The sequence below is a fragment of the Ictalurus furcatus genome, chromosome 24 (assembly GCF_023375685.1).
Source record: "Ictalurus furcatus strain D&B chromosome 24, Billie_1.0, whole genome shotgun sequence".
Taxonomy (NCBI): Eukaryota; Metazoa; Chordata; class Actinopteri; order Siluriformes; family Ictaluridae; genus Ictalurus; species Ictalurus furcatus.
In genome coordinates, this window is record NC_071278.1 from 17362062 (window position 1) to 17375665 (window position 13604).

General features: G+C 39.5%; 1 protein-coding gene across 3 annotated transcripts in view; it reads left to right on the plus strand.

Moving 5' to 3' along the window:
* The window catches only part of vps50 (VPS50 EARP/GARPII complex subunit), a 152075-nt gene that overhangs the window by 41537 nt on the left and 96934 nt on the right, over positions 1-13604 (plus strand). For all 3 annotated transcript variants that reach the window (XM_053613104.1, XM_053613102.1, XM_053613103.1), the window contains exons 6-9: positions 7472-7542; positions 7674-7791; positions 7876-7911; positions 8215-8297. In XM_053613104.1, coding sequence (XP_053469079.1) covers positions 7472-7542; positions 7674-7791; positions 7876-7911; positions 8215-8297 — 308 coding nt within the window. The remainder of the gene's footprint in view (positions 1-7471; positions 7543-7673; positions 7792-7875; positions 7912-8214; positions 8298-13604) is intronic.

The window sequence follows — 13604 nt, forward strand, 5'->3', positions numbered from 1 at the left end:
TTTGTAAAACACCCAACTGAACACTGTAATTCCATATTTGGATCAAATCTATTCACGCATGCCAACTGTACACCTGTACCAACATGATAAGGGTTCTTCAAATCTGGCCCTCAAGGTCCTTTGTGAAAATTTCAGGTTTGTATCTGGTCCCCCCCCCCACCAGAGATATTCTACTTGAAAGTGAAGGGTATTTATTTATTTATTTTTTTTAAAATTGCACTTTCTCGCCCCCATAAAAAAATCCAAACCTGAAGTTTTCTGCATGCACGCTATACTTGACTAGATACCCCCTATAAAAATGAAGACTGAGACTTGAACACCTCCCATTATAAATCGTCTGTAAAAGTGGAACTGTGAGCAAATCTTGAGCATTACATTTGGTTCTAAGTCTAAGGAACAAGAATGTGTGAAGTATTTTTTTATATGTCCATGTACCTTGTTATGTGCTCAAGAGATCAGTTTTGTTCTAATGAACTTGGACCAACCCGAGCTGAGATATTGAGGTTTCCGTAATCAGCTGTATAGCAAAATTTGTTGTGTGCCATAACACAAAGTTGGGCGTCATGATTAAACCTAGTGTAAAAAAAAAAAAAAAGTGGTTTTGCAATGCCAGTACATAGAGGTAATCAAAAATTTTAAACAGTCAAGCAACCAACTTTGCAATTATTGGACCACTTGAGATAGACTGACCCAGACCGCTCCATCCCGTTGCTATTAAAAATACAGTCTGATAAACAATTTGTTCTTGTTTTGTAAAAAAAAAAAAACAGAAAATCTTGTGATCCATTTGATAAATTCTTTATATATCCTAGAACATAGAGCATTCATGGTGTAGTGGAGCAGGAAGCATTTATACTTGACCTCTAATGAAATAAGTAGTCCATTTGCCTTGTTTCTAACAATCATATCAAAATATCAGAACGAGGGCTTTATTAACTTCTGGTTGCTTTTTACTATAATAATTTGGGAACACAACATCTAAAAGCTTTAAGTGATATCCTAAGCCTTTGCAGTATCTTTCCTTGCCCCAGGGTATTCCCTGTAGATAGAATGTCTGACGTACTTACACATTATAGGAAATTATTAAACATTCTTCATGCAGACACAACGTCAAATAACTTCTATAGACGTGGTGGTTAAGTGTTCTGTTAAACAGACCGCATTATATACTTTTGGTTTTAAACCGCGATGGTCTCATATTACAGTGGAAACATGGTCAGATAAAAAGATACCCCGTCAAACAAAGTGTTATTTGTTGTAATACAGGATTTGTACTGTACATAGCTGGGGGGGGGGGGTTGGGGGGGTGGAACAGCGTGACCACAAACGTCACTCACAGCAAGCGTAAAATTTACTCAACCTCCATTTTGAATTTGAGTCACAGTCAGGGGCCTTTCACAGGATGATACGCACAAACTCTTTCAAATATCTTCCCTCAACCACACAAACAAAACACTTTCAAACATACCCGTTTCCATGATTAGTGCTTAGTGGCCCAGAATCCCAAAACGTATTAACTGCATGTTTTAAACTGTATCTGCATCAGTGTGGAGAGTGTTATAGCTAGTTTTCCAATGACATTGTTGAGTGCATTGCTGGAGCAGTTCCTGCCTGTGTTTTCTGCCTATACAATCGTAAGCCAATGGGATTTGACTCGGAAAAACTGCTGCCGAAGCCATCTCTGAATACTCTAGGGCTAACCACATGTTTATTTCCTCAAACCAAATGTTACATCTCCACTGGGACCCTGGGAAACTGGAAAATTGATGTGATTTAGACTGACATGAAATGGCCACTGTGTGTTAGGGAATGTTTTTAAGTCCTGTTCAATAAAAGTGCCCCTTTGAAATATATTTCTGGAATGAGAAGTAACCCAGTGCCTTCTGTGCAAATTTCAAGCCATTTATTTTCAAATATAACCTTTTGTTGTTGTGATTTTCAGTTTCCAAGCATTTTTCTCACCTTTTATAAATAGAATCTCCAGTCATTTTCTATATGAGGCTGAAAATAAGTGACGGGAGCCTATCTTTGGGCCGTTATACAGATGTTTCTGCTCAGATATTGCCAATGATTAGAGGATAAGAGAAATGATAGAAACAATAAATATTAAGTACCTTTCTGAATACACCATTAACTAAACTCCTGATACTGAATGCGTGGAATGTTCTGCTGAGACTGCAGGATCCTTGGTGTAGATAGATGCCATGTCGTCGCCTGTATTGGTTCAGTTTTGATTACATCTCGTTAGCTCCACTCTTATTAGAGCAGTGATTGCTTCGGAAATTGTAACGTAGCATTATTTATTTATTTTTTCTCTTTGCTGTTCTTTCTTTAGCTCTCATGTCAGGAGATAATTGACCATTTTCTCAACTGGCTTGATTCATCTGTGACAGTGAGCTGTTTTGGTATGGATGTGTTTTGATGATCGCAGTCCACCGTAGACTGTCTAGCTGCGTTTCGGCCAGCATAACAGGTGGCCTGGGTTATTTAGACTGGGCTGTTTCAGCCCTGAGGTCAGTGTGTGAGCCCGGGTGATTGAATATTGGCTTTTACAGCTGCTCCTGAGCTCATGACCCTGATGAAGCAGAATATGGGATGGCGAGGATACATTGTCACTTAAATCAGATGACGAACTGATTAGATTTTGTAATTGATCCAGACAGGCTCAAGTTCATAGCAAGGCTAAATGTCTGAACTTAGATTTTTCTACAATTGCCTCTTTCCTGTTTTAAGCGTATTTAAGTCTTACAGATTTGTGACGAGATAAATTCAGAACTGTTAAATTTAGTTCAATTTTATTTATAACAATGGACAAATTTCAACAAGGGGCATTGTCACAAAGCTGCTTTAAAGATATTTGTATATATATATATATGTAGATTTACAACTCAAATTCCCCAAAAGTTGGGACGCTGTGTAAAATGTAAATAAAAACAGAATGCAATGATTTGCAAATCTCATAAACCCATGTGTTATTCACAATAGAACACAGAAAACATATCAAAGGTTTAAACTGAGAAAGTGTACAATGTTAAGAAAAAAAATAAGCGAATTCTAAATATCATGGCCGCAACACGTCTCAATAAATGTTGGGATGGGGGCAACAAAAGGCTGGAAAAGAAATGTTACTAAAAAGAATGTGAATATCTCATGATATTTGCAAATCATTGCATTCTGTTTTTATTTACAGTTATTTACATTTTGCACAGCATCCCAACTTTTTTGGGATTGTAGATTTAGCCCTAATAAGCAAACCAGAGGCCACGATGGCAAGGAAAATCTCAGCAGTCTAATTACTGACCTTACTCTGAGTAAGATAATATTCTGATTAAGGTGTTTGCATGAGTCGCTTTTAGAATACTCCTTTCATGATCCCGTTTTACGTGTTATAGAACATTATTAGATTAACGGCACACGTCATTACGTCACCGCGCAACGCCGTCCGACGTCCCTCCAGAATTTCACATATTAACATACAGTTGGTCTTCGTTATGGTACCGTATACAGTTTCGGGTGTTTTTATTTTTAATTTTTACGAACGCTTTAAGTGCGGTTAATTATTTGTCATGCTGTACGTGCAAATAGACGACTGCTTGAAGCCGTGGGCTGCGTCCCAAACCGCGTACTTACCTACTGTATAGTAGCCAATATACATGTATTTCACCTCTATAGGCCTACAGGCAAGTACGCGGTTTGGGCCGCAGCCGTGCTCTCTTGTTTGCCGTCAAACGGTCGAGCGCTGCCGTGTGTGTACGTGTCCTGTCGCAGAATGCGGTGAAAACTCTCACACGACGTTAATAGTGTGATTAAGGTGTGTACATGTCTGTAACGCACGTCGATAATGCGACTAAAACAGGAGTACTCCACCTGTCTTAATTCCATTTGTGTTTACTTCGAGTATGACTTTAATCGGATTAAGGTAAGAAAAAATTGCTGTTTACACGGTAGTTTCGGGTCATAATCGGGTTAATATCGGATTATTGTTGTCCATGTTAAACGTACTGATTGAGAGGAACCAGAGTCAAAAGAGAACCCAACTTCAATAACGGTCATTGTTGATTTCAGTAGAGATTGAGCTTTAAGTCTATAATATCCAGGTGAAGCGATCCAACGTGCAATGCCGAATCATTACGCTGTCCAAGTGAGAACTTGAATTCTACTTGTTTGGAAAAAGTCTTGATGTGACTTACTGTGAAACTGTGATATTGTTGCACCAGTCAGCCCCACCCACTGATTTTTTTTAATCACCCTCCTTTATTGTATAACATTACTGTACAGAAATTAATAAATGTAAGCTGTGTGTAGCTTCAGGTGGAAATCTTTGCGAATAATTCATTAGAAATCTGTTTACTTCAGGTTTGATTTCTTGTTATGAGATTTTTCCCTTAATAGTTCCCATACTGATTAGAAGTCTGATAACTTCTAATTAACTTCTCACTCTCCCATGTGTACGAGTATAGACTGAAAGTATAACACACTTCAAACAGCACTTATTTTTCCCTGTTTTTCCATCTGATCGTGTTTGTGAATCTTGTCTGATGTTTTTACACTCACTGAATGTGCTGTTATATAAGGAGCCTTCTAGGGTTTTCACAAATTCCAGTAATAACCAGTGATAATTGTTCTGAAGAGTCAATGCTGTTTTTTGTGATGTTGGGTATAAAGAAGCTTTGTACGCGTGTCCTCTGTGGAATCGATTTTTTCCACCTCATATTCGGTTGCCAAATAATTTTGTTTAATAAAATGGCATGATGCTCTCTCTTGCCAAAGGCTAGATCTGTGCTAAAGGTCGCACATTGTCTTAAGAATGAGAGGCGAGTTCTCAATGTGCGGTTCACCTCAGGCCCTGACATTCAAACGCTAGAATGTAGGAACAGGAGGGGTCAGCATAAATTCTACAGAGCAATTAATTCAGGAAATGCCGCGTGGGATCACGGGTATGTTCCTGCGGCGCCTTGTCACTGATCTGTCTTTCTAAATAACAGAGGTTATTGCTTTAACGAGAGCATTTTGCTCGTTATCTTTCCCCCCCCCTCTCCATGATCGGTTCTTAAGTGAACCAGAACACCTCAAGCGCTGCTCTAGGCCGAAGATATTAACAGTGGATAAGGCTGTGTAGTGTCTGGATTTCCTGTTGAGTGTTATGTCTGTGGGGGTTTATTTATGACGATGATCATAAACACAGCGACATTGGAGGGAGGCTAGGCTGTGTGTGTGCTGATGTATGTGCTGATTTGTTCCCATGGTGTCTTAGCGATTTGCATGTTTGCCTCGCACCTCCGGGGTCGGTTGCTCGAATCCCGTCACCGTCTTGTGTGCGTGGAGTTTGCATGTTCTCAGGGGTTTCCTCCGGGTACTCCTGTTTCCTCCACCAGTTCAAAGACATGCATTGTAGGCTGATTGGCATTTCCAAATTGACTGTACTGTGGAACTGTATGAGCGATTGTGCACTGCGATGGGTTAGCACTGCATCCAGGGGGTCCCCTGCCTTGTGCCCCGGGTTCCCTGAGATAGGCTCCTGTGTAGGATAAAAGATATGGGAAATGGATGGATTTGTGCTCAAAAAATTGTTTGGTTTGGTTGCTGAAATATTATATCCCAGCTATATTAGAATGTACGTCTATGGCTGAAAATGGCATTACAGCGCATTAAAGTCCACTCAACTCCACACCAAGTCATACATCAAACCAAATTAGTGTTATTCCTTTGTTCTGATTTGTGCTGTACAAAAATTGTTTGCGCCGGTTTCATTTTTTTTAACGACGTTACTCTGATATCACGCTTCGCCATTGACTAAGATTAAATTATAATACTATACACCACAGAGCTGCTCAACTCTCTGTCTGATTGGTCAGAAGGTGTTGATTCATTTTCTATAACAGCAGCAGCATGTAACTGTGGATACTCCACAGAAGCTATCCAAATGTATAAACTGTGTGAATGTAAAATGCATAATCTTTAATACAGTGAGACGTTTATAACAGTTAGAGGTAAAGCTGTTGTTTTAAGGTCCGCCACAGGAGAATCTCCAGGACGATTTGCAGTTTATATGCAAATTATTTATGTGAATAACGTTGCTTGTATTAATGCCTTCAAGACAGAGATCAAAAGAGAGGCTAGTGAAGGAACAACTGTTTATAGCTGCTGTAACATAAGTGGTAGAGGAACTTTGTTTCATAGATTTTGTTTCAAAATTTGTTTCACAGATGGTTAAATTAGATATACAGTACCGTGCAAAAGTCACACTACTACCCTATTTTTTCTTTTCTTTTTTTTTTTTTTTAAGTACAAACTTTGTTTATAGATTTATCTTAAGACTTCTACATTATCAAGTCAGTACAAAAACATGTTCGATTTCCAATCATTAATTTTACAGCTCAAAATGTTACGGAAAAATGTTTGTACGTTAATAAAGAAAGCAGCGTATTACATAATGGCAGTGGTGTCTTAGCGGTTAAGGCTCTGGGTTACTGATTAGAAGGTCGGGGGTTCAAGCCAGAGTAATGCTAAGCTGCCACTGTTGGGCCCTTGAGCAAGGCCCTTAACCCTCTCTGCTCCAGAGGCAATGTATCATGGCTGACCCTGCGCTCTGACCCCAACTTCCTGACATGCTGGGGTATGCAAAGAAAAGAATTTCACTGTGCATATGTATATATGATCAATAAAAGTCTCGTTATCATTATCATAAGAGACAAAAATCAGACAAAAAAAGACACAATGAAGGCGGCTGGGTTTTGCTGCAAAAATAAGAAGTAAGTGCGATAGTCAAAGTCTCCAGAAGAACCGTGGCTGGTTCTGCAAGATGCTCAGTAAAACGTACAGCTCATTTCCTTATAAAACTGCACACATTCTACCTGAGACTACTACTTTTTTTGTCTTTTTTAACCGAAGGGTCATCACACCAAATACTGACTTTGTTTAATTTATTACTGTTTACTGCTCTTTATAGTGTTTTTTTTTTTTTTTAAACGTTAAAACATTTCATTTCATTATTTTTGAAGCCATCTTTGTGCTACTGCATTTCTTTTTGCACAGTACTGTAACTCCAAACGGATGGGAAAAAAAGATATGTTGTTAAAACAAGTAAACATTTCAAATGGATGGCAAAATTATGTGGTGCAAGAGGATTGAACTTCTGGAACATGATGTTATAGAAAACGAATAAACTTTGGCGTAGTAATGCAATCACACCACCTTGTCGTTGATCATCTTCTTTATAAAGCATTCCCTAATGTATTTTATTCCGCCCAAACTGTCTCACAAACTAAATCTCACTTATCTCACTAGCTAAATTGGTACAACTGGTCATTTTTATGACGCACTTCGGTGTAAACAAATAATGTTTTATTTAATTAATTTTTATATCGCAGGTACGGTTTGCGTAGCTATACTAGACCTGCCGTATTTAGCACAAATAGTTGTCTACTATGTTAATTTAATATTTTATCCTTTTCATTGTGGTGTGTTTCAGGAACTGGAGCGAGTAACATCCCTGCAAACCACACTGCAACTGGCTGCTGTTATCTGCACCAATGCTCGGAGGTCTGGTCCCCTTCCTTCCCCAACTTAATATCAGAAAAGAATTAAGAAAGCATTCAGAATTGTGAATAAACTAGTACCTACTAAGTTTAGATATAAATTGTAGGATTACAAACATATTTTTCTCTTTATAGGCAGCTTGGTTTTGCTAAAGAAGGCTTCACCGAAGCAAGTCTTGGACTCCTGGCCAACCAGAGACGCAGGCAGCTGTTGACAGGATTGTTAAAGTCTTTAAGGACCATAAAGACATTGGTAATGTCTCTGTTAATTACTGAACATGATCAACTTTTTATCTCATTATCCATCTCAAATGAGCTCTATTACTCTCTTACACAGCAAAGGACAGATGTCAGACTGAGTGAGATGCTGGAGGTAAGCATGGCACAGGCTTGACAAAAATACTTCTCTCTGATCTCCTTTTAGATCATTTTCGATAATTTTTAATAAAAGCTGTTAATGGAGGGGATTCTGAGTTTGCCCTGTAAATGGGCTTAGCCAGTCCATTATCACATCCATTCTGCGCTGTCGAGCATTACGTCATCTCTGATAGGAGTGCTGAGCATACATACGTTTGAAGTTCCCCATGTTTATGCTGTGCACCCCAGGTTGAAAGATCTTGCACAGGGTTGATATTTATGTTGTGTTGCAGAAAGTGGATGTGTTTGTTTTTGGCAGGAGGAGGACTATCCAGGTGCAATCCAGTTGTGTTTGGAATGTCAGAAGGCTGCCAGCACTTTCAAGCACTACAGCTGCATAAGGTATGTTGAGCACTGTTTGACTTGAGGACTATAGCTGTGGTGCCCAGAGAGGCTCTTCGGATTTAAACGAACCACTCCATGCAAACCTGAAATAGCAAACCATCCCAGTATTTAAATAGCAAACCAGCCCTATAATGCTAGCACTTGTACGCTTTTTCATATTTTTTTTTACACACTGGTTTTTTGTTGCACTCTTTTGGTTATTCAAGAAGTCAGGTTTTTGATGAATAATAGAAGTTGAGCTTTTTTTGTTGTTTTTTTGCTTAGCACCTCATTGACCTGGCTTACAGCCACTGATTCAGCCAGTCAGTCAGAAGGTCAATCATTCGGTCATTCATTCACCCACTCACTCAGTTCGTCACTCGGTCGGTCATTCATCCGTTCACCCACTGACTCGGTCACTCGGCCAATCACTCATTCATTTATTTACCCACTGACTCAGTCACTCGGCCAATCACTCAGTCATTTATTTACCCACTGACTCGGTCACTCGGCCAATCACTCAGTCATTTATTTACCCACTGACTCAGTCACTCGGCCAATCACTCAGTCATTCATTCACCCACTGACTCGGTCACTCGGCCAATCACTCATTCATTCATTCACCCACTGACTCGGTCACTCGGCCAATCACTCATTCATTCATTCACCCACTGACTCGGTCACTCGGCCAATCACTCAGTCATTCATTCACCCACTGACTCGGTCACTCGGCCAATCACTCATTCATTCATTCACCCACTGACTCGGTCACTCGGCCAATCACTCAGTCATTTATTTACCCACTGACTCGGTCACTCGGCCAATCACTCAGTCATTCATTCACCCACTGACTCGGTCACTCGGCCAATCACTCAGTCATTTATTTACCCACTGACTCGGTCACTCGGCCAATCACTCATTCATTCATTCACCCACTGACTCGGTCACTCGGCCAATCACTCATTCATTCATTCACCCACTGACTCGGCCGGTCAGTCTGTCAGTCAGTCAGTCAGTCATTCACCCACTGACTCAGTCACTCAGTTAGTCACTGACTCAAACAGTCAGTCAGTCATGCACGGACTCAGCCATAGTCAATCACATGGTCAGTGATTTTATTTATAGAAATCTTTATTCATATTGTGGCTTATGTGAATATAATATGAGGTGTTATACCATATGTCGATGTGGTTGATGTAAGTCATAGCAACTCCATTTTAAAAGACTTCCAAAGCATTCATCATTCCATGATTGCTAGAAGTGTTTACAAATCTGTTGTGTATTTAAATGCTGTCTAAAATGGAGCTGCATAGTTTTTATGAGCCACGTTCCACCCAGACGCCTCAAAACAGAAATTGGATTGATGTCTCATTGATCACACAAACTTTTTTTTTTTGTCTCATCATCATTTCTGTCTACTGCACTTTTCAAGAGAAAGTTACACTTGTGTGAAAGACACTTTTCGATCATTTTTGGCTTTAATGTTGCTGCGTTCATCTTGCTGTTTCCTTGCTCTAAATCCGTTCACCGCGACTGGACCGTGCTATCTGTTGCGAGGGGTACTGGGTAGGAGACCACCGCTGAGGCTGATTCAATCTGGGGTTGAAGTCCAAAAGTTACATTTATATTTATGCAGAGAAAGTTTTTTTGCGTTCGAGTCAGGTTATGCAGGTACAGATTTGTGCGATGTGCGCATCTCTGTACTATGTGAGATCTCTGTACTATCTCCTCACTACGCCTATGTATCTCAATCCTGAATACTGCACTAATAGATTGCGCTCTTGATTAGGGCTGGGCAACGTGACTGAAATATCACATGACGATACTTGAAGACATTTCACACATACACAATAGGTATCATGATATATATTCAACCAGCGCAAAACAGCGGAGTTGCATTTAAAATAATAACAATAAAAGCACTGGAGAACTGAGTTCAGCGATACTTTTATTTAATCTCCTACAAATATTACTACCACTGAACATAAGGGAACAAAAAAAAATCTATTCAAAAGATTAATGAGTACAAATTTCAGAGCAAATTTAACACTTAATCAGTTGCTTCTCATAATATCCATGATGATGCGCATCTCCGAAAAGTCTACTGGGATTCAATTTATCACAATATCGACATTACGGGGGAAGGTGTCCTTCAAAGCACTTACTCCATTAAGTGTGCATTACCTGTAGAAGATAATGAAGGGTCAGAAATGAAAGTTATACAGCACGTTAAAATATTTTACTGCTTGTACTTGTATGGCTATAACTGGAGGTCTCGGATGATGTTGCCACCATAGCACCGTAAATCAGTGAGGACAGTGGGCTTTGATATCGCTGAATGATTAATAAGCCACTGCCTACACTAATAGGTGGTCATTATTTCATTAGGACATTCCCTTATGAGAGCAGTCTGCCCGAGAGGACATCATCCTCACATCCTCAGACAGATACACACAGTACTCATGGTCAGACTCTTCTGATTTTTCTTTTTTTCTTCACTGTTTTCTTGTTGCTGCTTTCCTACTGCATTTTTGTTTATCCCTCTCCAGCGCCAGACATTTCAGCTGGCACACTACCGTGATATGAGGATCTGGGCACAGTGGAAACCTGGCCAGATTTTGCCTCACTGTGAAGGCAAGTTTGAATGAGCGCAGACGGCACGCTCATCTTTAAAAAGGCTCAGGATTTAAAACAACTGGGTTAACGCTGCTATTTAGGGAATAAAACGCTTCGAAAGATTGTTTTTTTTTTTTCTCTCCCTGATTGTCATTTCTTCTATAAAAATAACAAGGTCTTCGGTAGGGCTGCTGTGATAAGCAAACATGATGCTGAAATGGAAATGGGAGACAATACAGAGCTGATTGATGCTCTTTCACAATTACAACCCTTTCTCAGTTACCGTCCATCAAGTGACACGTGTTGGAGTCTTATATGTTCATTTCACACATGCGAAAGGTTTGCCTTTGGCTCGTTACCGCAGTCCGTTACTCGGCGATGCGTAGGTTGATCTTCGTATACACACGCATGACAGTGAGCAAAGCTGTTTTAACCTGCTCGTGAGCAGCCAAAAGCTAAAATGTTCAGAAACATCGCGGAGCGCTGAGTGTGTTCTGGATTGACATGTAGTATGAGTTCAGTTTCTCTTTTGCCTTCTGCATATCCTACAAATATCTAATCAGTAGCTAATTAATATTCGGCACTTACCTAAAAGTAAATGGTTATTGATAATGAGAATGACACTGTACCAGGCGTTACTTGAAATTATGATGTTCGGGCATATTAAAAAGTAGGTATGGGTGCAAAGTCATGCTTTAAGTCGGAAAATACTATCGCGAACTAATTGTGCTGCACGCTTTTCAGGTTAATCTAATGCATGTGAGAGCCAGGTTAATCCAAATTCAAGGCTGTGTCCCAAACAGTACGCATCAAGTCCTATACTTAAATAATAATGACAGTATTAGTGTACTGAAAGGTTATACCCTGTTCTTAAAACTTTATTTGTCTAAAATTACATGTCAGAAATATAAGGTAATAAGTATTACATGATCTTAAATGTGAATGTAAATGTGTCTTAAGTGATAGGTACAACTATAGCAGTTTTAAACTTAATCTCTTTACGCTGCGTCTGTGATGTATGGCTGGTTACCATGGACCAAAATTTCCAGGTATTTATACGATAAAGCCTGTTTTATATCAAACATGGTAACCGTACTGCACATTCACCACCGCAGAAGATATACAGTTTCATTTTACACCATGTGCGTCACTTCTTCACGACTGCTCTGCACTCTTATTGCTACAGGCCTTTCGTTGCAACTTGTAGGCCTATAGCCCAGGAACACCTTGTTTAAACAAAAGAAACGTCAACTCCCCGGATTTAATGTTGCTGCGAACTTAGAAATGATCGGATACACGTGACGGTGAGCTTGGATGTTCTGGATTGTTTGTGGACAGCTAAAAGTTCAACTGCTCAGAAACACTGCAGAGAGCTGAATATGTTTATGGAGTGACATGTAGATTGAGTTCAAGGCTCGGTGCAGTGGGACTCCCGTTTCACCGCTGTTTTTTTTTTTTTTTTTTCTTTCGCCTGCTGCTGCTGTTGCTCATTAATGAAAACCAAAATCAGCATTCTGAGCATCTCCTTCCCCCATCCTGCTTTGTCATTCAGCACCGATCCTCTGGGGAGCACAGGTCTATTAAAGTATACCCAGAACTCCATGCCTTCAGCCTCCATCAGGTTTAAATAATGTTAACGGTATTGCATTGTGACTATATGTAGTCGTGTGCTCTTTTGGGGATATAAGTGACTTGAAGAATGCATGGCTGCAGAGGCTGTTATGGCGTCTGTGCTGTGCTCCAAATGGCTTCTTGCTACTGCCATGGGCTGTTTACTAAGAAAAAAAAGCCCCAGAAAATATTGTCAGGCTGTACTTTGATGCTGCTTCTTGATGATTCTTGTTGCTGCTCTACTGCTTCACCTTTGAGGTCATGCAAATGCATTTTTATTAGAAAAAATATACAGAACTTTAATTGTTGACCATGAAATCATTTTATTAATCACCTTTCGTTACACTTGATGTCACAATCCTTAAATTCAGAGCGTTTTTTTTTCAACCACACTGGCTAATTTAAACGATGGTTGTTTTTTTTTTTTTTTTCCCCCCCAGAGTTGCATCATCTGCTCCTAATGTTACTTCTAATGTCAAATTTATAGCCGTAATTTATCACTCTATTGTACATTATGGTTAGCAGTACCTGGTGTTTATGTACATGGTAATTACAAGTCATAGTTTGCAAATGTTAGTTTACATTATGTAGTGTCATATACTGTATATAATCTACCAACTGTGCACAACTGCACCTAGTGCCAGTATACAATAAATACGCAGTATATGCAATATTCTAAATAGGATTAATAAATAGAGGCTACTTTGAACGTTGAATATGCAGGTATATTCCTGGAGAAATTCAAGGCGAATTTTTATCATTTCTAGCTACTCTAAGTTGGAACATAAATCAATCAATAAATAAAATAAGTACATGCATATCTGAGGACTAATGAACAAGTGCATAACACTATATAAACATTAAGCATGACCCTCAAAGTAAATGGATATTAATAAGGATAAGGATAATGTACCAGCCATTACTGTCTGGGATATTGCAAGCTATTTCTGCACCCTTCTCCACTGCACAGATTAGTTTGATGATCATGAGTGCCAAGCCAATCTGCATTCCAGACTGTGTCCCAAAAGTATATGGGGGACTATGTGTGCCAGCTCCAGGTGGGTTGTGACTTCATCAGTGGACGTCCACTTGTCGGTT